At 36.3% G+C, this 24717-nt stretch overlaps 1 protein-coding gene across 1 annotated transcript in view; it reads right to left on the bottom strand.

Annotated features, from left to right (window-relative positions):
• Nucleotides 1-397: 397 nt before the first annotated feature.
• SELL (selectin L) overlaps nucleotides 398-24717 on the bottom strand; it is a 28458-nt gene continuing 4138 nt past the window's right edge. The window contains exons 2-9 of the mRNA XM_072420152.1: nucleotides 20315-20396; nucleotides 17810-18196; nucleotides 16155-16262; nucleotides 11520-11705; nucleotides 8587-8772; nucleotides 7708-7893; nucleotides 2092-3861; nucleotides 398-1624 (exon numbers count right to left, since the gene is read on the bottom strand). Coding sequence (XP_072276253.1) covers nucleotides 3716-3861; nucleotides 7708-7893; nucleotides 8587-8772; nucleotides 11520-11705; nucleotides 16155-16262; nucleotides 17810-18196; nucleotides 20315-20396 — 1281 coding nt within the window. The 3' untranslated portion in view covers nucleotides 398-1624; nucleotides 2092-3715. The remainder of the gene's footprint in view (nucleotides 1625-2091; nucleotides 3862-7707; nucleotides 7894-8586; nucleotides 8773-11519; nucleotides 11706-16154; nucleotides 16263-17809; nucleotides 18197-20314; nucleotides 20397-24717) is intronic.

A 24717-nucleotide genomic window follows, 5' to 3' on the forward strand; every position in this document is an offset into this window, starting at 1 on the left:
GTTTTAACATTCATATCAAAATATAAAATTTGTAAATGCTTAACACGTCTTATCTTACACAGACTTCATTAGAATTGCAGTATTGTGCTTAGGATTCCCATTGTTATAATAAAAACATTTTGGATCTGAATCTATATGTTAAAGAGGGAAATAATACCAAATTCACTTTAAAGATATGGATAAGAATTCCTATATACCCATAAAGCAGCGTACAAAGTGGTTAAAAGGGATAACCAAAATTGATTAATGCACAATTTCACAGAAAATTTTAAGAAACATGGTATTAGAAGATAGGTTTTTGAAGGAAAAATAATTTAAAAAAAAAAGGAAATACAAGCCGTCAAAAAAGTAAAGAAAAGCAGTGTGTAATAAAGAAAAAAATGATGAATAATGAAAATTTTAGGACGGAATATACTTTTATTAATCAATTTTGAATACAGATAATCCAGAACTTGCAATTCCACAGGAGTACATGTAAATGAAAGAAACTTGATCAACCTTATACCCCTGCAGGTTGGGTGTTTACCACCACATTAATAACAATTTATTTATTTCTATGGAAGAGAACGGCAGCCTAGATGTGCTCAGGTGATAAGAGAGAATGCTGGCATGGGGAGCCAAGTGGGTTTGGTAAAACCATGTGGATCCTATTTTAAATATTGCCATTAATAATTACATGATTTTACACTATAGAATCTTATTAAGGTGATCAATGGAATATAGGTAGGTCATTATTCTTGTTCACAGTGCCAAAAAAGGGGTCTGGGGCCACAAACCTGCTGCCTTCCAACATAGTAACCTGATTGCTTGGTGTGGTGACAGTACCATAACATTTTAAATATTGTGTTTAAAAACATTTATTATTTTATTTCAAACAAAACTTTTAAAACTATTTTTATATATACATAATTGACACCAGTCATATAATGTATTTGTACACCTAGTATCATGATGGTATTATTCTGTCTAAGATTAGGTTAGTCTTGGGTTCTGGTTAAAGATCAGAAACTAGGATAGGACTAAGTTATGTTTATGTGTAAAGATTTGGTTCCACGTGAATATTTCTTTAAACTTGCCCTACAGTGTTAGTCATTTTATTAGATGATACATAAGATTTTTCAACACTTTCTTTTAAATGGAGCACTATCCAACAGTTAAGTTTAAGGTTCACTTTTTGTATTTGTTAAACTTCAATTGTATTAATATTGATAGCTACTTTAAAATAGATGAAATGCTAATTTTCATTAAATGAATTTGAATAACCCTGTACAAAGTAAAAATTATTCTATTTCCCTATGTTATTTTGAACATATGGTTAATACCATAGTTGTACACAACATTGTTCCTTGTAGTAGTTTATAAAGTACACTCTGTTGAATTGATAGGTAAATAGAACTTGATTTTTACGTTTAGGGTTACAATTGTAGATGTAAATTGTATTTTTTTACATGGGTAAGTATTTTGCATTGGTTGGTTTACATTTACATGGACATTTATAATACACCAGTATACACATTTAGTAAAAGCTTTGGCTTGTTAAGTTTCATTGGAAATCCCATGTGAATATGACAAAAGATTTCTGAGGCCTGAGACTTTATCATAATCATATCAGTATGTGCTTTTCCTGTAAGAAAAAAAAAAGTTGCATTAGAGTAAAATGATGCAAGTTTGATTTTGTAATAAATAAAAATTAGTTGCAGACAGAAGTTTAAGCATCTCTTATTAATATCTAATAATATTAGCAGACTTCTGGTTATTCCCGCATGCACAGAAAGACCTTTTTCCAGCAATGGGAAACAATTTCTGATCACAGTGGGATCAGGACTCCACCACCCCACGCAATTTACAGCAGGCTATGTCATCTGATCTTGCAGAAGAATAAAGAAGACAAAGGAAGATGGTGGTGCCTGTCGCCCAGATGAAGTAAAAGGTAGTATATTTTTTTTATTTTTTTATTTATTATTAAATAATAAATACATTTATTTATTATTTATTTTTTAGTTTAGTTCCATTTTAAGGATAGCCTAAATATTTATTAACCTCATTATATTATCATAGAAGTATTGCAGACAAAAAAAAATCATAAATTACCTTGTTTTTTTTGCTGGCAATGAAAAAAAAATAGAGAATGGAAAAATTAATGACATAGCAAATACAGCATATATACTTAAATATAATTATATTGGCATATTGTGTCACATCATATTATATTGGCATATGTATCACATCAAAGAATCAGCATGAATAAAAACAGAAAGGGTAACTTAAAAATGGTGGATCTTTAGCACAGCATCCAAACTTCATCTTGGATATCACATGCCTGCTTAGATTTGACCCTGTCCTACACTAGTTTTAATGGGGCAAAATGAATTAAACCTGAAACCTGAACTAATCCCACACTATATTTTATAGTTAATATACTGATAGTGTAAAGTCAATATTCTACTAGGGAGTACTAGGGAGAAAATGTGCAAACTACAATAATCCAAATATTCTCTGCAGATGTCATATTTGTCAAAAAACAAATTTTAGTCTTAATAGGTTTGCAGAATGAAACTAATCAAGAATTAATAAATCAGGAGTGCATTAGGAAAAGAAACACTTAAACTTTTAAATACAATGTAAATATTTAAATAAAGTAAATATTTGTCTGCTGGAGCAAATAATGGAATCTGTTGGCCAAAATATCATGTTCAGGGGCATTGCATTTAACTTAACTTGTATTTGTTATTGCATTTGACTTTAAACTTGTAAAGTTAAATTTGCAGAATGGTGACAATAGTTATATTCTATCTATATACGTTAAAAAACATTTTTCAATTTTGCTCACTCATAGCAAGAAGTTAACCCCACCATAAGTTCAGTAGCGTGAACGGCAGGAGATGCAAGGATATTCTTTTTTATTTTTTACCTTGGGAGGAAGAAACCTACAAAAAATGCCCTGAAACTGCATCATTTTTATACAATAATAAAGGAAGTTTGGGGAGAACTATTTAAATATTTATTAGCCCTTTAACTTTTAAGGTAATTGTATAGCCCTAAAAGATGGTATTGTCACCAAAACTGCTAGAGAATCAGGGAGCAGGGGCTGTGGGAAAATGTCCCAAGTAAACAATATTTTAAAAATTATGTTTTTCTGAAAAAAAAAATAGATGTGCATGTACTCTTCTACTCCTGTCTATACCAGGCCCCATGCCTAACCTCAACCTAACCTCAAGATTTGGGTTCCTATAGGTATTAAAGGGAAATTGTGGATTCTGATAAGCCCCCTGCAAACCCTCTCATTTGTTGGTTGTGGGGATGATACCATGTATCTGAACTATGCTCCCCCCAGGCAATGCATGAGGTAGGGACAGAAATGGGACATATGGTTATTGCGCCTCTCCCTTTTCCTGGTCACCCACGTTTCTTGGGGCCTGGTATGGACAGGAAGAGCCCCCTTTTTCTGGCTAGCCAAGATCCATGCCCTGAGAAGTGTCTGGTTTTAATGTTAAGGAAGGTCTCCACATATTCCTAAAATAATGCATTGGTATGGTAACAAGCTAAACTGATGCTAATCTACTTCTAGCTGATTTTAAAAATGTGCTCTCCTAACTATAGTTTAACTTCAATTTTAAAAGAAAACACATTTTTGTTTTGGTTGGAACATGTTCTTACTGGTACAATGGAACTGTCCAGCATTTGTCAATACAGGCAATACTTCCAGTTACAGTCATTATGTAAAACAATTACCTTTTTTAAGTTTTCGTTTTATTAACCACAAACCTAAAGCTAGGGTTAAAGCACTAGCAGCAGTTCCCAAACCAAGTATAAACACTGGCTTCTGATGGTCCTTCTGAGAATACGATAAGTGCAACTTTTCTATCGGAATAAAGAAAGAAAATTTTATACAAAACTCTTGATCTTGTAACTTTTAAATCAGATCAAATGCAAAAAAAAAAAACATTTATAAAAATACATACTTTAACAAACAAGAATCACTTAGATAGTTAAGCTCACTGAAATTAGAATTTACTGAAAGATACTTCCTGGAATATTTTTGCAGGTTACATCATTCAACTGTCAAATTCCACAACCTCTTTTTTAGTGTTGATTGACAGCAACGAGGGGGTGGTGGTGGGGGGGCTCTATAGCTGTTATATGAATTAGAAGCAGAGTTGCAGATCAGCTTTGCTGTTTCCTTTGTAGTTTCCCTCTGTGTGCCTATAGTGCCCCCTATATGTTCAATCAGGAACCACACAGCTAACAGAATAGGAAACCACACTCACTACTGAAAGATTGTTGGTGGGGGCTTCCCTGTGACTAAAATTAGGGCCACATGTAACTGCTGCTGGTGCACTGCATGTGCCTCATAACACTGATAGACAATATTAATGATAATTATTGGCAAACTCTAATGACATACAGAAATTACCAACAAGCGATTTGCAGGGCAACCATGTATATGCATGTATTATTGGCAGGCAGATAACAATGACTGGAAAATATTCCAAACAATGAGCAAATATCAATGACATGCAGAACATAACAACAACTTCAACAGCATGCAGATATTGCTAGTGATCATACTATCAATGACAGCCAGATATTACCAATGGATAACAAGTAGCAATGGCATGCAAATACAAGCAACGGTCACCAAACAATGACTTACGGATATTCATAAAAAGGAACAGAAATTATTAGCAGGCAGATTTTAGAAATGACAGGCAGATAATAAACAAAATAAAGATTTTACTAATATACTCCAGCTTGCTTCAGTGCAAGTTAGGTTGCAGATTCTAATGACAGATTGTAAGTGATTTTACCCACTGCCCTATCTCATCCAGGGGAGCTGGAAAAGAGGGAATCTGTTACAGGTCACTTGTCCCTGGCAGGTGATACAAGATTACTTGGGGCACAGAATCCAAGTGACTCCTTGGTCTTCCCCAGCCTACAAGTAGTGATGGGCCAGTGACCTAGTAGCCACCAGACTGCTGCAAGGAGGTCACCAGGACATGGCCCCCAGGCTCTCCCAAACAGGGGGGGACAGGGATCAGATGACTTTACAGTAGAAATAGCTATCAAGCGAGAACACAGAAACTCAAAATACTAATACTAAAATACTCCAATAGCTCATTTAAGTAATTTAAAGCTGAATTCCATCCTGACCTTTAGTCTTGCACAGATATACAGGCTTTTGCTCTATTTTACTGCACACAGTCAGCGTTTCGCAAAGTGCATTTCCGACTGCAACAGACTTGCATCATTTGTAATTTTCCTCCCCAGCAAAACTAGGCCTATCGCATTCTTTGATTTTTAATCTCATTTAATCAATGAAGCCTAGCAGGAGAAACCATGAAATGCAAAATATTACTAGATATATTTCATCTTTAAATATATAAATGTTGAGTGATGTGCAGGTATCATTTATTTGTCTATGTATTGAAAAGTATAAGCAAAAATGTACACCAGGCAAATGCCGATATACCCCATAGAAGCTAAAAAGAAATGTTTTAACAATTTGTTGCTAGCATGCCTAGGGTGTTTGTCATAATGTCCTTTTGCATACATAAAGTTAAATGTTCCTTAGTGATGCAGCCAATCATGCCTGTCCATCCTCGGGAACAAAAATCTCCATTGCACACACTTTCTGGTTTTCAGCCTATCAAGCAAATGTCCACTTCCAGGAGTATTTAAACTTGAAAGAATTTTCTCTGGAAGGAATTTAGAGTTTTAAAGTAATAACTTATTCTTTAGAAATGGTAGGAAGTTCAGTATAAGTAATTAACTACAGTAATATCAGGAAACAGGATACAGATGTTCATATAAGATGAGTTGGTAACTGAAATTCACAGAAAAAACATATTTAGCTCCAGAAATGGTTTTTGTGTTCATAAGCATTCATTTATACGTATATGCCAATCAGCCAAACAGGACAAACACTACATTCAAAGCGGACTTGTCTTCAGTTTTTTTTACATTATAAACAAGGATGGCTAACCCTTTTATATAATGAAAAAAAACCTTTCCTTTTTTTTTTATTGCAAAGATTTTTTTAAGATTTTTCAAATATTTTTACAACCACAGGTAAATAAAACAGGAAAGGGGGGTCTACAGCATGAAGAAACAATATAAGACAATAACAACCAATTATGCTCAGAAAATAATTATGTTTTATTTATGTTTTTATTTAGAAGGGGAAGCCCTTCTTCCTTCCATCTTCTCTGCTGCAAAAGAAGATGAGGGCACCCAGTGTCTAGCCCACGGAGTGAAGAAAAAAGACAGGACTGATAGGACCAGGATCATAGAGGGATTGACGACTTTCCACCTATAAAGGTGTCATTTTTTTTTCTTGACAGCTCCACTTTAAGTTTCAATAACCCTTTGTGGTCCATGTCCCCATCCACACCTACCATCCTCATATATTGCTTACTACTTTCTACTAAGTGTAAGACACTTTGTTTCAAAAATTTCTGATTGATTCACAATAAAAGATCCTATGGTTAAAGTTTTTATTATACCTCTCTTGAATCATTACTTATAGATAGATATCTGCAGGCCCTCTCAGTGCTTTGCATTGTAGTGCATGTACTGTGAATTGCAGTTCTAGTGAATGGGCTGCTTGTCCCCACTGCACAGCTGTACATAGCAGAATGTACAACTATGCAACCACAATATGTGAACCTGAGCTCACATTGTTTTATTAATAAATGACTCTTGCAGAGTGTATAAATAAAGTCTACTAGATTGTAAGCTCTTTGGGGCAGGGTCCTCTCCTCCTGTATCACTGTCTGTATTAGTCTGTCATTGCGTAATATGTTGGCGCTATATAAATCCTCCATCATGTTGTGGATGGTGAGGGCTCCAAGAATGCACAGTGGGGAGGGGAAGTTATCAGAGAATTAGGTACACACAATAAAAGTAGAGGTGTCTTTTATTGTGGATGGAAGAGTGGGCAGCTGATAGAAAACAAAGTGTTGCATGGGAGGATGCCAATTAAGCTACATGCAGACAGTAATGGAAAACTAGTTCAGACCTGCCCTGTAAGCAGCTAATCAGATTTTTTAATTGCTATATTCTATAAGTAGCTAGTTGGGGAAGTCAATTAGGGCTTGAATCTACCCTATGCTTTGGACACTCACAAAAATCACTTGCAACAATTTCTTTTGCTTCTGTTTGTTTTGTACATTTTCACTATCTGAGCAGTCTTGAGGTTTGCACTCTAGTCAACCTGTAATGATCCATCAACACCATCAGCAATGTGCTAAAAGCTGTGCCCTGGTGAGAGCCTTCAGTCATCTGTTGGTGACACAGAGGATCCTCTTCTGTGTTACATATACCTGAAAGACCTTTTTTAAAAAAATATTTTTAAATGCAGAAAAAAAGAAATATCACCGTTGTCTCTTCAGGTCCTCTACTTTCAGAAAATGTACAATTTTTAGAATCATGAGAGTTTTCCTATTTGATTTGTTTATTTGTGCATATCAATAAACATTTAATGCCACAAACAATTAGATTCAAGAATTCAGATGGCAACTGTAATTTTCATGTGGTGGTGCCATTACCATTGAAAATATTTTCTTTACAAAGCTTATAGATACCTAAATACTAGAATACAATACATACTTCAGTCTGCATGATCTGGGCATAGATTTTCAAAAAAAAATTCAATTATTTGGTTAGATTTCATTTTTATTACATTGTGCTGTGACTTATTTTTATTACCTGCACAACGAGGGAGTGTATCGCTCCACTTCCCCGAAGAAAGACACTCAACTTTATCAGTTCCATTAAGTAAAAATCCATCAGGACATTTAAAGTGGCAGAAGGATTCAAAACTGAAATTTCCCCAAGGATGTGAACAGTTCATATACATTGGTGGTTCAGTTAGCAAACGTGGGCACTGTACAGCTGCAAAAGAATACAGACTTATATATGTATTAGAATTTCATCATTCATTTTTTATCTGCTGTGCATGCATTTCAGTACCTTGGATCTTTTAGTGAAATTAAAATAACATTGTATGTATAAAATGTATATTCAAAGTTTAATTAAAAACCAAACAGTCAATTTCTTCTTGACATATTTGGCTATACCTACTATATTGTTTATTTTGCTGCAAACATACTACGTTTAATCTATCTGTTGCCATATTCTTTATAAAGAGTGTCGTATAGGCCCTTTTTTAAATCGTTTTGGATGTTTCACTTTTACAATGTACTGTAACTTAGGTTAGGCACACACTTTAAATTTCCATCACTGGAAATCATTTTTCTCTTGATGGTTTCCAGTGACTGTTGTGCTCTGCTTCATAGGAATGGACTGTGGTCATTCTAGATCAGCAGTTCATTGATCCTCCAGAATAGATCAATCAAGGATTGCCTGCTTACTATCGGATACAGCATTCATACAGAGAATGAGAACAATGTATAGCACTACAGATGAGCAGGAAAGACACAATAATTTCAGTTATTTTAATTAATCTACTCTGCCTAACATTTTACCACAAATAATATATAACCAAAAAAGCATTCACGACAGATAAGTGATTGTTACTTAAGGTACTAAGCACTATATGTGTTTACCTAATATACATTTGTGTACCTGAACAATTTGGAGGTGCTTCACTCCATTTTCCTGAAGAAAGACACCAAGTGTTATCAGTTCCAGAGAGGAAAAATCCATAAGCACATTCGAAGTGGCAGAGGGACTCAAAGCCAAAATTTTCCCAAGGATGGGAACAATTCATATACTTTGGTCGTTCGGTTAGCAAAACTGGACATTGTACAGCTGCAAATGAATAAGAGAGTATCTATTAGAGTTTTATGATTTTTTTATTATTGTATTATGCTTTAACTGAAATTCAATACTTTGAAATTACATTTGTAATCTTTAAATTAAATTTGAGTACTAAGGACTGAGACTATGTTCAGACTAGCAATTTTTGCAAGTGGTGTACCTAGCATGGTTAACATTGGATTGTGCATGTCTGTTCACAATCTTTATGTGACAATCACCTGAAGGTGGCAGCATTGTATCACTTTTTTAGACTCTCAGTGGTTTTCAGCCTTTACAACCTTCATTTACTTGAGCTGGAACTGCTTGCAAACACATAAAAGCACTAGGGCAAGTGTTAGGAAAATGTTTTTGCCATTTTTTTTAAAATACAGTGTGGGCCCCCTTAATATATTGAAGATAGTGCCTTTATTAGGCTTGGTACATTCCTGGGTAGGAATTAAGGAGTAAGCATGTGAATGTCCCCAATTATCCATAATATTTCCTATGGGACTTAGCTTGCCAAATGAAGGGGGCAAAAGAAATGTAGGCCCTTCCCTTTTGGCAAAAACCTGACCTCCGCCCTAATGGGGCAAGGGTCAGTGTTGGAGGAGAGGATCCCATCTCCACAACGTAATCCCAGTGTTGGGAGGTTATTGGATTCTGGAAGCCATGTTTAATAAGGGGGTCCCGAGATGTCATATCTCCTCACCCTGGGATTATAAAACTATATATACTTTTTATATTTTATATTTTTATAAATAAACTAATAATTACTTTTTCAGGATCAAGCAATGTTTAAAAAGAATATCCCATAACAATTATTTCTCAGCTGTACAATGACTGGAGCTCTGTAGAGGAGCTACTGTCATTATGTTGAGCCAATTCAGCAAGGGGGCAACCAAGGACAGCTGGACCAATCGCCTTGGGATCTTTTGGTTTGACATTGCTGTACCATGTAATGATAGGTATTAGTTATAAAAACAACTTTTTAAAATGACTTTTGTGTGGTGTTGTTAAATTTAGGGCTGCTACAATGTTTTCTGGGAATGGGTCAATTTACTCTGTAACCCTGTACTCATTCCCCATGGTTTCTTATATTTAGCGGATCCCTTTAAAGGTAAGTTCTAGATTCCAAAAAGCTCCCAATTCAATTTTTTTTCTGCTTTTTAGCTTTTGAAACTAACCTCAAGACAATACCATGAGAAGCTCATTGGAACACAAGCTATAGTGACCCTTTGCTTCTCCTCTGTAGTCACTAGAACTGACACTTGCATAAACCACAATAACCACACCTATTTTCTAACCTGGAATACTAGTTTAAACTAATTTTAATGGGATGGACTGAAGCAAAGACCAGTTAAATGAACTGATGTGTCACACAAACACCCAGGTAACTGTTTCATGCCTGAACACCAAATATGTAAGATGATTGGACATCAGCCCCGGCTGGGAAATGATGCTCTAAGAACTGTCTATCCAGTTATCTATATTTTCGTTATAAAATTGTTAGATGTTTCTCTGTTAGACAAAGTACAAAGTATATTCTTTGCCTACTACTTGTCTTCCTGGTGCTGTAAAAAATCTGCTTCTGACTTGAAACGCAGTCTCAAATCTGTTGGTTCTTCTTGAGGCTCTTGAACCTATCCACACACCTCTAGAGTCCCACAACACTGTGGCCATGTTGCGAGGATGAGCACCTCTCCCCAAACAATGGCCCACATGTTTTGCCCCCTTATTTCTTTAGCAAGCCAGATTCCAGAGGACCTTTTATGGATAAGAGTGGGGCATGTCTGCTCAATTTCAAGGAATGTTCCAAGCTCAATAAAGGGTCTAGTTTTAATATTGGAGGATCCATGCTTTTTTTCTGGTGAAAAAAGGCTTTGAAAGGCATTAAAATTGTCTCAAAATGCATTTGAATGCATGCACAGGCATTACCAAATCACAGACCCAACTGGTCTATTTTAAGCTATTAGGAGGGGATGGGGAGCAATTTCTTACATACAGCTGAGGCAGATTGCAAATATATTTTGGTTTTGTGGGTTGTTTGAAGATTTGCACTGTGACTACAGTCCCTTGCAAATGTGGTTACCTGTGTGGTTTGAAGCTCCTGGGTGCACAGCAGCAGTTTGTTGTATGCCCAGGAAAGACCCACCCTGTGGTTATACACCAAAGCTGTGAAAGGGGCCTTAAGGCAATGTGTGTGAGTGCTACCCACATGCAAGGAAATTCAGAAATTCAAAAAAACAGTTCAGAACCATGACAAACTGCCCTTAGAAATTGTGGCAGATCAATAACACAATCCTTGGACACCAACTGTTATGCAGGTTTTTCCTCCTCTAGGTCCACTTATATTGTTATTTAAATTAATTAATAATACAAACGAATGCCTGAATTACAGAATGGTAAGCCTTTCTCTATTAATCCTAATTTCAATAAAGTTATTATGTGTGGAAAGGTAAAATGTTTTGTTTCTGTTATTCATTTTGAGGGTTGCTTGTTTATTCTGGGTTTCAAGAAATCACCTAAATATACAATTACCTCTTAAACATGAACCTTACTTATTCAAAGTTAATAACCCTATGATATACATCATAAATCTCCTGTGGTCTTTTTTCTAGAGTTTTTATTTTCACTGCTTACAAAGGCAAACAAAGCCATGTTTTCATTTTTACAAGGGTCCCTTTTTTGTTAAAAATCAGACTTTGAGTAAGGAGAAGAGTCATTTTAATTTTTATAACGTTTCCTTTTGAATTTAGTACCTGAACAATGTGGAGTGACTTCACTCCAGTTCCCAGAAGCAAGACACTGGATCTGATCTGTTCCATTCATGTAAAATCCATCAGGACATTCAAATTGGCAGAGGGAGTCAAAACTGAAATTTCCCCAAGGCTGGGAACAATTCATATATGTTAATGGTTCATTCAACAAATGTGGACAATATACAACTGCAAGAGAATAAAAAATTATTATTAGAGTTAAATCATTAGTTGGTAGGGTATTGTGTTTTAACTGCAACTAATTTACTTTTGGATACTTTTGAATTGTCAAAGATGGATTAATAATATTTAAACGGGAAAAATATGCTATCCCCCTTTCTTTCTTAAATACTGGGCCCTAAAGAAGTGGGAGGCTTGTTTGTCAGGGTATATTAAGTACAATCGATGTTATATATTTGTATAGGCCTTTGAATTATAGCATGAGACCCAACTACAGGAAATGAGAAAAAGAGCTACTACATCTAGAGCTTCAGAGACAGTACAACAGCGTTAGACCTGAGTACATGAAAAGAGAGAAAGAGCCAGACGATCACAGACTGCACAACATTTTAGCTTAGCATTGTAAGGATTCCACTATGATCCACATAAAGACTACTGGTATATAAGAGTCTCCTGGTATTTGCTGCAAAAAAAGGAAAAGTCAAACTCTGCCAACTGGAAACACCACTACAAGAACTTTGGAAGTACACATCAGCAAATACCTCAAGTATTTTAATAACATCAGAAAATACAACTCATGTTTCCAAATGACATCATTGGGCGCCACATCAGTTGTTCAACAGCATGGATTTACATCCACATTCATTTCATTCAAATTTTAATTGTATATTGTACTTATTCTTTTAAAACCTGTAAAACATGTCTTTGATTTATCACTACAGCTTTATTTGATTCCTTTTCCTGTACAGTTGGGATTACTGCTAGGGGGGTTAAACCAAAATTGCTAGACATATGACTCAGACTCATGTAAGTGCACCGCTGATCTTTGTACAATGCTGTGGTATATGTCAGAGGTATATTTACATGTATGTATGTATGTGTGAATGTATTGCTCGGTGACAGTGTGCCTTTTGCTTATATTTTTACATACTTTTTTTTGGACTCTTTTTCAAATTTCTGGCCTGTAATAATGCCATCGAGAAAACGTAAGGCAATTGGCCAAGTGCAATCAAAGGCAAAAAATGAAACAACACCATAGACAAGAAAATCACCATAGCTTTTTTTGATTCCTTTTCCTGTATAATATAAGATTGCAATAAATAAATTCCCGGGCAACGTCGGGTTATCAGCTAGTATATATATATATATATAAAACGCCTGTAAACAGTGCAGGAAACACAGATGTTTATGAAAAATGGTGTGACTTCAATAGCATGTTTAATGCTTTTTTACCACCAATAAATCTAAACTTATAAAAAATATGTATAAACATTTCTGCTCAATGAATTTATTCGTTCGAAACGACGATTATGGGCAGAGTAAAGAAGTCTAAGGTTGGGAAGGTTCCCCCTACCCTTTTCTTTAGCCTGGAGCTTTGCAACCATCCATCAGGGACTTCATAGAAGACTCCTCTCCCGAGACATCCTTGCCTATTGCCACCACTCCACCACTTATCCCCTATCGACAGGGTTCCTTTTCATCCTAACAGCAGGTCGGAATAGAAAATTGAACCATACACTTCTTCCCGGAAGGCCTCCCCAATTTCTGAAGAGATTTGGGAATTGACAGCCAAAAATTACCTACATACAGGGATACCCAGGTTCTGCAACTTGAGTATGTGGATGGTTGCTCACTAGCTCTCCTTAAGGTTTATCGCTTGAAAGAGTGAGAATCTATTTTCTGAAATGTTATAAACCTTGTTTTATTCCATGTTTTCTGCTGACCACAGTTGATGGCCTTGTTTGTCGATCTGGCCATGTGTAAGCTACAAATCAGGCCTTTCTCTTTTTCTTTATGCTGGCACAGGAAATAATGCTTTATGGATATTTTATTGCACTTGTGGACCCCTCAGGCCCCCCCATAGGGTTGTCTCTTTGCCTGGCATTTGGGTTTGTTCCCTGGGCTCCAGTTTGGAATGATGGATGCTATTACACCTCACTGGTTCTTTGTTGTTGTTTTTATTTCTCCCCTCTCCCCTTTCTCTTTAAACCCCCCCTTTTTCACATCCCAGTTGCCCAACTCGGGGACTCTTGTGTTCATGACAATTAGATTTTCTGTCCTTTGATGTTAAAGACCTAAACTAGGATACTAAAAGGAAATTGGCTCTTAGAAAATTGAAATGTCTAATGTATTTGGAAGATACCTTGCAAAAGACCCACCTTGATCACATTGGCTCCTTTAAGCTCGCTTCCTATCTATACCCGGCTAACTAAATGGCAAATTCACCAAACCAGAAAAGGGCTGGTGTGGCTATTTTACTTAGGGATCAATTTAAATGTAACCTTTTCAGATCCATAGTGGACCCAAATGGCAGATACCTCATACCTCCATGGGACCCCCCAGGGTACCCCTCTCATTCTATGTAATCTGTCCAACTCGGGCCAAACTAAATTTCTGCCCAAGACTATGGTTTTGTTGGTAGAGTTTGATCACACAAACCTGATAGTGGGAGGTGATTTTAATCTACCTTGTTCTCCCAAATATGATTCCCTATCCATTCTTTCTTCCATGCCCTCCATCTTAGTTACACAAAGCTCACGTTCCTTCCAATATCTAATCAGACATTATAAATTATATGTTGTCTGGAGAATCCATCACGCTTTATTTTAACAATTCTCCTACTTTACACCACACCGCACAAATACCCGCATTGACTACCTTTTTACTAATCTTCCGCTACTACGCAACAGCGTCTCCTCAGAGATTCATCCAATCACTTGGTCAGTTCATGCCCCATTTACTCCAGATGCTTATATCTCTCCATCCGCAAATAGAGATTGCTATTGGAAATTGAATGACTTCCTCCTTAAACAAGAGGTTTCCAAAAATGCCATATCCCCTGCCCTTCAGCAGGATTTTGCAGAAAATGAAGGTTCAGTGGTACATGCTTGAACTTTTATGGGAAGCCTACAAAACTGTTATTTGAGTTCACTGTATTGACAACTGTACTTACCTTAAAAGAGACTCAAATCTCCAACACACTCTAACATTGAAGTGTGCAGGAAGAGAACTGTTTAACAAACCATCCCTGCATCTCCTCTGTAAGGTGTTTTCGCTTCGCTCCAAACTGCAAGCTTTAGAGCTGGGGAAGGTCAGTTGGATAATGCAACATACCAACCAATTATATTAGCACAAGAGCAATAAGGCAGACATCCTTCTTGTCCATACACTGTGGGATGCTCAATCACAATCTTCCCCAGCATCCATCAGGGATGAGAATAGAGTTCCCTCATATGACCCCTCCCAAAAAGCCTCCGGTTTAGAGACCTGTTATTCTCAACTTTACCAAACCGTACACAAAACCCAACACTCCCCCCTTACAATCTAAAATTGATACCTACTTGACTGGTGCCAAATGGCCTACGGTCCTCAATGTACATTTAGAAAACTGTAATAGTCCCTTAACTATTGAAGAAATCACTAAGGTCATAGGACATCTACCAACCAATAAGGCACTAGACCTTACGGTTTGACCTATCTTTACTGGTAAAGTTTCCAAAATTACCTTCTACCCTACCTCTTGGACCTCTTCAATGACTTTATGAATGGGAAATCAATCCCTCCTTCTATGCTTAATTCCCATGTGACAGTAGTCCCCAAACCAGGAAACAACCCCACCGACTGTTCGAATTATAGGCCTATTGCCCCCTTAAATTCTAATTTAAAGATCTTCAACAAAGATTTTGGCGAACTGACACTCCGAATTACTTCCTTTTCTTGTCCATGTAGACCATCCCATATCACCGTGCCAGTGATAACACCAAAAGGGTGATTGATATCATTGATATCCTTAATAATCACATCCCTCATGACTTTCCTGGTCCTTGGTCTTCTGGAAGCTTAGTCCACACTTCGCCATATTGGCCTGTAAGGGCAGTGGGAACAAGCAATCCCATGCAGCTACTGGCAGCTAGCTCCCTGCCCCAAGTGGTGTGATAGGCAGGTGTTGGTTTTTAAAGAACCAGTGTTTGCAGATTTAATAGAAGGTGGCAGTGAGTGATACTGAATTGCTCACTGCTGCCCTCATTTATTCTTTATTGGGGATATTTGTTCATGTAGCACCATCTTCAGGGCAGCAGTTCAGTAGCGTGAGGAAGCTGCAACCACAGCACAACCTCGCCACTAGTCTGAAGATAACCTTAGGACAATTTAATCAGCAAGGGGCCAGCTGAGCAACATTGGGGCTATACGACATATATATAGGACTATATATAGGACAGCTGGGCAGATACTCTTACTTGTCTTAGCTAACAACAAAAGTTGTGCTAAATCCCAGTAGTATTTGTTATTGCATACTGCTGCAAAAGGTTAAATCCAACAAAAACTAAAAAAGGTCAAGTACATTTTATTGTCCGCTTTAGGTTGCAAGATGCCTTATTTGACTAGGATTCACCATTCATGTTATAGCCAGTGGGAATATCTATAAAGCACAGTTAGTATAACAATTAAATATCTCACCATGTTGACAGTTATCTCCATAGAATCCAGCATCACAGGCACAGGTGAAGTTGTTTATTGTTTCAATGCATTCTCCGTGGCCACTGCATGATGTCCTGTTGCATGATGCTGAAGAAAAAGTATGAATCAAAAAAACAAAAATCATTTAATCTCATAAGACAATTCATGTAAATTACTTAGCCTCTTGTTTATGGTACCACTATTTTTTACTTGACTTCTGGGGTCTGGGGGGCAGTGAGCAAGAATCAGGAAAAAGTGTGCCTAAACCTTTGCATATAAAAAGTTAATGGTTTTACAGGCCTGTCTTAGAAGCAAATATCATGGCCTTATATCCAGAAATGAACATGGTTTAGCACCTTCTTAAAACCTTAGACTTTCTTTAAAATCTTACTTTGCCACAATGTTACTGTACCATACCTTAAGTTGGGCAATACCTTGGGTTATTTTTATTGTTACTATTATTAATAATAATAATAATAATAATAATAATTATAAACAGGATTTATATAGCACCAACATATTACGCAGTGCTGTACATTAAATAAGGGTTGCAAATGACAGATACAGACAGTGACACAGAAGGATGCGAGGACCTTGCCCCAAAGAGCTTACAATCTAGGAGGTGGTGGAAGTATCACACAATAAGAGGAGGGATGTGGAATAGTGGAAAGTAGTGAGATTTTTAAGAGGCAGAAGAAGATAGATAGCAATATTTGAAAATATAGGTTTTGAGCGCTTTTTAATAGGACCAGAAAGTAGGAGCAAGCTGAATAGGACAAGGAAGACCATTCTAGAGAGTCAGGGCAGCTCTAGAAAAGTCTTGGAGCCATGCGTGTAACAAGTGAGGAAGTATTCGGAAGGTTATTGGAGGAGGGAAGGGAGGCATGGGGTGTATTTTTCTACCAGGTTAGAAAGGTAAGTGGGAAACGAACTGTGGATGGATTTGAAGGCAAAGCACAGGAGTTTGAATTTAATTCTAAGGTGAAATCGAAGCCACTGAAGAGAACTGCAAAGAGAGGATCCATGATTTGGATGAGAAGGGGGAGATGAACAGTGTCAAAAGCAAAGGAAAGATCAAGGGGAAGGTGGAGGGAAAAGATGCCTTGAGACTTTAAAAAAAGCTATTTGGGTGGAATGGGCAGCTTGAAAGCCAGACTGAAGTGGGTCAAGGATAGAGTTGGTGTCCAGGTAGTCAGTGAATCTTTTATAGACAAGCAGCTCAAAAAGGTTGTTACTATTGCCTTTTGGATGGCTCTTCTGCTGCATCAAAATGATCTCATGAATTACTTCTTGTAAAGGTAGACACTGTTTATTGATGATTGCATCATTTGCATGACCAGCTAATGTGGAAATTAAATTTTTTTATCCAGCAGAATCAACAGGTGGCCCAGCTGGATCGATCTGCTGCACAATAGTAACATTTTATTACACAAATTATCTGTATTTACCTTTCAAAGTGAATTAATTCACAGCCAGGACATGAATTGGTAGGTGGATACACCATATCAGATGTTTAATTTATCAACAAATGAATGTACTGCTATATATGCAAATTGTTAGATGATTTTGTAACATATAAGTGTTTATTTAAAAGAATATGTAATGGACATGTGACATCACTTATATCATATGTAAAAAAAATATATATTTCTTACCTGTATAGCAAAGTGCACGTTTTTTCTTTCTGCAGGAATCATCATTCCACTTCCCTGGATCCTTTTCTCTTCCAATATATATCTCAATACAATCTTCATTATTCTTTTTATTATTTGGTTCACCCTCACCCCAGTTTATTGCTTCTTCTGTTAGATTCTTCTTAGTTCCCACCCAGGTCCATACACCATTGATCTTCCTTATTCCTATCCAATAGTAATTTTTATGTCTGGGAATGTTATCTTTTAGGTATTCAATCTCCTTTTTATTCTGTATGGCCACAAGATCAGTGTATTCATTCTGACAAAACTTCCGTGCCATATCATAGGTCATGTCATGTGTGGAGTAATGGTAAGTCCAACAGTAGGTCACAGAAACTGTAAATGAAACTGACACAAAAACACAATTGTCACATTTAGATATAGGAATATTATTTAAATTTAATGTATATGTTTTTTCATTGAAGTGTAAGACAATAGAGGTAAAAGGCCACTGTGTTCGAAGCAATTACTACAGGCATCAATGAATGCCAGCGGCCACTAATGGCGGGTCCAAGAGAATGTATAATATAGTCTCACTAGATAGTTCAACTTCTGACAAAGGACTGGTCGAAGTTGCTGGGCAGATCAGTTTCTGGCAGCTGTTTTAAGATATCTGATGTTCTTTTCTTTAATGTGTGTTCATTTCAGCAGCAAATTCCAGAGAGCATATTAATACCTTTCCAGAAATCATTAGCATGAACTCATTATGAATAAGCATTTTAGTTTTATACACCAGTTCAAAAAATGAGGGTATGTTGTTGATTTTAGAAGAATACAGAGAGGGGCAATCAAGTTAAGTACAAGGCATAATCTAATAGGAAAGTTTCACTGAACTAAATATATTCTCTAATGTAGAGGCGGTTAAGGATGGATATCCCATAATTACATTTTACACAAATGATTTGTACACTAAACTTAGTGCAAAGTTCACTTGAAAGTTCAAAGTTCACTTGATTGTCTTTGCTAAAGACAAAAAAAAAGTCTTTGTACCTGGAAATGAAGAAGCTTAACCTCTACAAAATGCATCTTTACAGTAAGAACTGTTACAGTGTAGAATAGCTATATAGCTCTAACCCAGGGCTCGGCAAACTCTGGCCTTTAGGCCAGATACAGCCTAGCCGGTAGTTCGTTCTGGACTAATGCCCCCTGGCCGATCTGGCCTAATGCCGGCTGGCAAACCACGGCTCCAGGGCCTTGGGTTGCCAGCGGATTGACCAGGGGGCCTTAGGAACTACCGGAGCTGCTGAAGCTACGGTGCCGCCCCCTTGCAGTTTGCGTTGATACTTCGGCCGCCGCGGTAAATAGGGAAAGCTTCTTGAAGGTAAATCCCTTTCTCCGCAATGCGTACGGATGAGAGGGATTTCACTTTAGGGGTGGTCCCTGGTGGTGGGCGGAGCCATTAGAGTGATTCTGGCCTAGTGTGCTCCCGCCCACCCCATAAATGGCCTAGTGGTTATTAAACTTTGACGACCCCTGCTCTAACCCATTCAGTAGATTGCTTAAAAAAATATATTTTTCCAAATGTACAAAAGAGAACTGTCATTGGTATTCGTAAAAAAAAATTAAACCCTATTAGATTTCTTTTGGGGTTGAGGAAAGAATTCTATTATCTATTAAAGTAAACCGAGCCAATTCTTTAAGAATACCTAGGTGCAATACATTAGAATAACAATATGTCTTATAAAGGTTCAAATTGGGAAGAAATAATGTTGGGCTCATATTTTATGTCTCATGTAGAGATTATCAGGCAGTTTTTGATTTTCAGACTAAAATCATATGTTTATGTCATGACACAGCTAACTTCAAGGCCCCTGGGCCTATTATTGTAACCAGATTTTTTTGGGGTGGGGTGTGATGGTGATTTGATGGAACAATTCATGTTACATCTCACCTCTGTATTTACATCTCACCTCTGTAAAGTATTTTTCAAGATTCAGCAAAGTGGTCAGATTGTGCTGCATACTAATAATGTTTATGGCCAGCTGTAGTCTAGGTGTTTTCTGTAATCCATGCCCCTTGGAAGGGAGTATACTTAAAATTAATACTTGAATTCCATTATTTTAGTATGATGAAATTAGTAACTGGTGCAAATATATTTTGTGCTACCTGTGTAGAAGTGTTCCCATAGCTTTAAAAAAAACAATAAGTGCAGCAAGTGTTGAAAGCTAACAGCCAGATACTAGGTATGTATGAATTCAGCAGATATATAAAGTTCATGGCTATGTAAAGTTGATGGAAAAAAGAAAAGTACAGGTAAATGCTGCCCGCTCTGCCTATTTTAGGGGGTATTATAACTGATTAAACAAAGTTTTTTAACATGTTCCCCACTGAGAGCAGGTTACTGTTATCACATGGGCATGGGTACTTTAAAACCTAATAATACCTCATAAGAAAAATGTTTAATTATCAGACATAATATATTATGATTACCGTAAAACATTAAAAAACAATATATAAAATACATACCAATGTAAAACACAATGATTGTGGCTGCTTTGTGGTTCATCCAGGGCAGAGCAAATGACTGGCATTTTGCTCTATGGCACAGCTGGAAAAAAGAATACAGTTACTAAATGTTAAGAAACAAAAAAAGGTAATGACTGACATCCAGTGTTACTAATTCTGGTTTTAGGATTAAAATAAACAAGTAATAAAAAATAAAAATATAAAATAATAAATAAAATAATAAATAAAAAATAGTGCCACTATTAGCAGCAACAATATGGCAACTCCAGTTATCAGCGTCTCTTTAGGGCTCCTGCCTTTATTTATTAAACAAAGAAAAAGGCAAACAAACAAAATTGTTTTCCCTTGCAAGTGTGGTGTCAGCAACACAAAACTTATCCTCCTAGCTCTGGTCTACCAGACCCTAAACTATGGGAGACCTGCTCCCATCTCACAGGCTACACACCTTTCTGTCTGAGCCACACTTGGCCTCTACCCCTGGTCTCAGTTTCAAAAATATATTATTAATAATTTTCAAATAAAGTATACAAACATTTTGCATAATAGACAAAAGGAGACAAATCAAGACACCTGTGGGGAACAAATACATTGGGATGGGTGGACAAGTGGAACATTAGAGGGGGATATTCCATCATCCTAATTACAATCTAAGCATATATATAAAAGAGAGAAATACAATGCAGTACCATTGCAAGTAAGCCCTAACAATCAGGATGAGCAAATTGAAAACCAAAATCAAAATAAACCAGACAAGACATAAGAAAGTGGAAGCAGGTAAAGGGGAGGCAATCGGCTTGGAGGTACTTTAAAACATCCCAAATGTCTGTGGGGACCACGGCATTAGTCTGCAAACACTTTGTCATGGGTATGTGCAGCATTATAGATTATATGGTTAACATTGACAAATCTGGTGGTAGGTAATGCGTTATCCATGGTTCCCAGACCCTTTCAAATTTTACCAATAAATCTTTCAGGGTAGCTGACATACTGCGTAAGTGAGGTACCGTGGCATTTTCCGTTTCACCTGAGCAACTGAGGGTGGAGTGGAACTCCAAGCTTTAGCCAGAACTTGTTTTGCGGTGGTAAAAATAAATTGAAGCAATCAGATTTGGAAGAAAGTGCAATGGTCAGACTTGACATTTAAGAGGGCTACTTTAGGGCCTTTAGGAATTGATTTACCAAAAACTGTATAGACTAGTTGAAAAACTTACATTCAAAATTTGTGTATCTTAGGGCAATCCCACCAGATGTGGAATAGGGTAACCATAAAATGACAGCTTCTGCAACACAAACCAGTGGAGGTACCTGTAAATCTGCATAGCCTGACAATCACCATGTACCATAGAATAAGAACTTTGTAGTTCGCTTCCACTGCTGCTAGTAAGGCACCTGGCAGTGAAATCCCAAACTGAACACCATGTTTCCAAATTCAATGTGCTCTGCAGGACTTTCTTCCAATTAGTCACATAAGCATGTGGTTTTAAGACTTGTTTAGCTAGTAAGGAGCTGTAAATATTCGTAATGGGCTAGAGAGAAGTGAGGCGGAGCAGGTTGGTATCCCGCTGACAAAGTGCTTAATCTGCAAGTAACTAACCCAACTGAGGGTATGTGATGTGTATTTCTCATATATTCTACAAAATATATTTATATACAGTATATACCCATTCACATTTGACTATAAAGTGTTTTGATGTCAGAGCACATCTGTAAGATGCAAGTATATAGAGTGGAAAATTGAAGTGTCTCAGTACCAAAAACTAACAGTAACATAAAGGAAAACAAGTTGTATCACAAAAATAATATAGGCAAATGTGTTTGGGTGTGAGAGTTCAGGAAGGTGTTTAATCTTTTTATCTGGTGTATCAGTTTCACACCCTTCTTCCCTTTCTCTCTAACCACACTAACGTGTAAACATTAAAGAAAGTTCAATAAGTAAAATATGTTCACATTAATTTTTAGGGTATTATTTAGGGTCGATTTTCCCAAATGTAGTGCTAGTCTCTTTGAAATTACCTTCAGTTTGGTGCATTTATTGAATTTTCTGATATGTGTATGTCACTTTTTTATTTACTTGCTATTACTGTAAAGTATGTTGTGACCTAATTTAAAAAGTGACTTCATTCAGTTACATTATTAAAATGTTATTATTTGATATGTTTTTGCTTAATGCTTAATAAATGTGTGTTTTTATTTATTTCCCTCAGTGTTGGCCAGAGATTGAAATTTGAACTCTAGCCATACCTTCCATCTTATACAGGCTTCTATACTTTAATGAATACTAATTTTGATTTCTCTACTCCTTGGGCCCTATTTGTTAATGCTCTCCAAGACTGGAGAAGATAGTCTATTATGGGAGAACCTGGATGACCCAGCATACCTGGACAATTGGCAAATGTTTTAATTCCTAGGCCAAATCCATTCCAGGCTTTGAGTTTAATAGAAGCTACAGCACACGATGTAGAATCCACTTCATTTCTTGGCTGGTGAATGTCCAGTATCATCTAGACCTGTCTTCCTCACTCTAACTGTTCCTGGTTTACCCCCTTGTACCTAATTAATACCCTGAAAATAAAAATTAGGGGTATATAATACTGATTGTATTAATTCAGTTGAGCAAGACATGTGCAATAATAAACTTACCAGCCTTACTACTCTAATTTAAAAAGAAAATATGTGAGTTTAGCTCCAGTTAATATATTTATTATAATTAAAGGGCCTCAAGTTCATCAGAACTGCATGCTTACTGTTAGCTGAAATAATACATTGTGATTACGGTATTGTTAGTTGTGAAATATATATTATCAGGTTATTGTAGAACACATCTATTAGCAAATCAGCATATCCGGAGTTGTAGAATTGAGCAAAAACATTTTAGTGTTGTTTCCTAACAAAGATTTTAAAATCTCTAGCAAACTTAGGCCAGTGTGGGCACAAAGGCGATTGAGGATAATCATAATTTCTTTACATTTTAAAGTCGTCTGTGAATGAATCACAGGGAAAACTACATCATTCAACCAATGAATACCTGTAGCATAACTATGTATTTTGAATCCTGAATTGTCAAACTCTGAAGACATGTCATGTCAGTGTAAATAGTCAATCATACACCAGACAGCCATTGTCCTTGAAAAGAACAATCTTGTATTTCTAAAGATAGACTTTAGGCAATGTTGGATAGTTATACTTGAACAAAGTCAAATGCTGCCCTGGACAACTAGATCGGTGGGAGGTATGGGCACATTGATATACATTATTCTAACATAGTAAGTGAATATATCAAGTGTCTTATGATAATCCATTCATCCGTCCGATGCCTGATGTCCCATGAAGATTTTTGTCTGTAGAAAGGAGGGAAGAGCATTCATACCATACTTCCACCTCCAAAAATAATATAGTGGTGGTTTATGGGGGATTAGGGTGTGGGTGATTCTGTTTGTGATTTATTGGTTCCTGGTTTACTACTCCTCTTTAATCAGTGAACTCCAGTTCACAAATTGAAATCAGTAAAACTGTAAATTAAATTAAAGCCACAATTAAAGCAAAAGTTGAAGGCAAATTCAAATAGCAATATAGAATACTATATACTCTCATCTCTGAATTTATTCAGTAGAAGGGCCAATCAAATGAGACCATATGGCATCCAAAGTTGCCAGTTTGCTGATTGAAGATGTGGACCGATGTTGATCAAAGATGATTTTTTACTTATGTCCCATTTACATATTTGTCCTAGGAAACATTATGCAATATGCAGTTCTAAAATTCTGAATTCTAAAATATAAATATTTAACATGAAATATATTTTACTGTCAGACGTGAATACAAGTTTACAAGAATACAAGAGAAACCAAGTTTAGAATTATATAACAAAGATTCAAAACATATCCAGATATAAAACTGCAGTTTATGTGAGAATCTTTGCAGTTCTAATAAGATATACCTGTATGTGTTATAAGAAAATCTTTATCCCCCTTAAGTTAAATAGATTCTTTATTTTTATTACAATGCATTTTTTTATTTAACAAAGCCTTATTTAAAATAAATATTAGCATTTTACAAAGTCATGTACTTTCAAATGCTTTAGAGAATTCTGAAATATTATGCACCTAATATTTGTACCTCTAATTATTTTCTTTCAGTTTCTTGTCTATTTTTAGAATGACTTAAACAACCTGCTTTATATCACACCTCAGCATTTTAGTTGCTTTGAAGTCGGAGCTGTGGTTTGGTCATTTCTAAATACAGATTTTCCTTAGTCTGATTCAGCATGCCATTGATTTCTTTCATTGTTGTAAATCATTTAATACTTTAAAACTCCGTTATTTTTGACATTACAGTGATCCTTACATTCTATTGAAGTGTATCCAAACATAGCTTAGAATTCCTTTCTCCTATAAACATTGCAA

The sequence above is a fragment of the Pyxicephalus adspersus genome, chromosome 8, assembly GCF_032062135.1.
Source record: "Pyxicephalus adspersus chromosome 8, UCB_Pads_2.0, whole genome shotgun sequence".
NCBI lineage: Eukaryota > Metazoa > Chordata > Amphibia > Anura > Pyxicephalidae > Pyxicephalus > Pyxicephalus adspersus.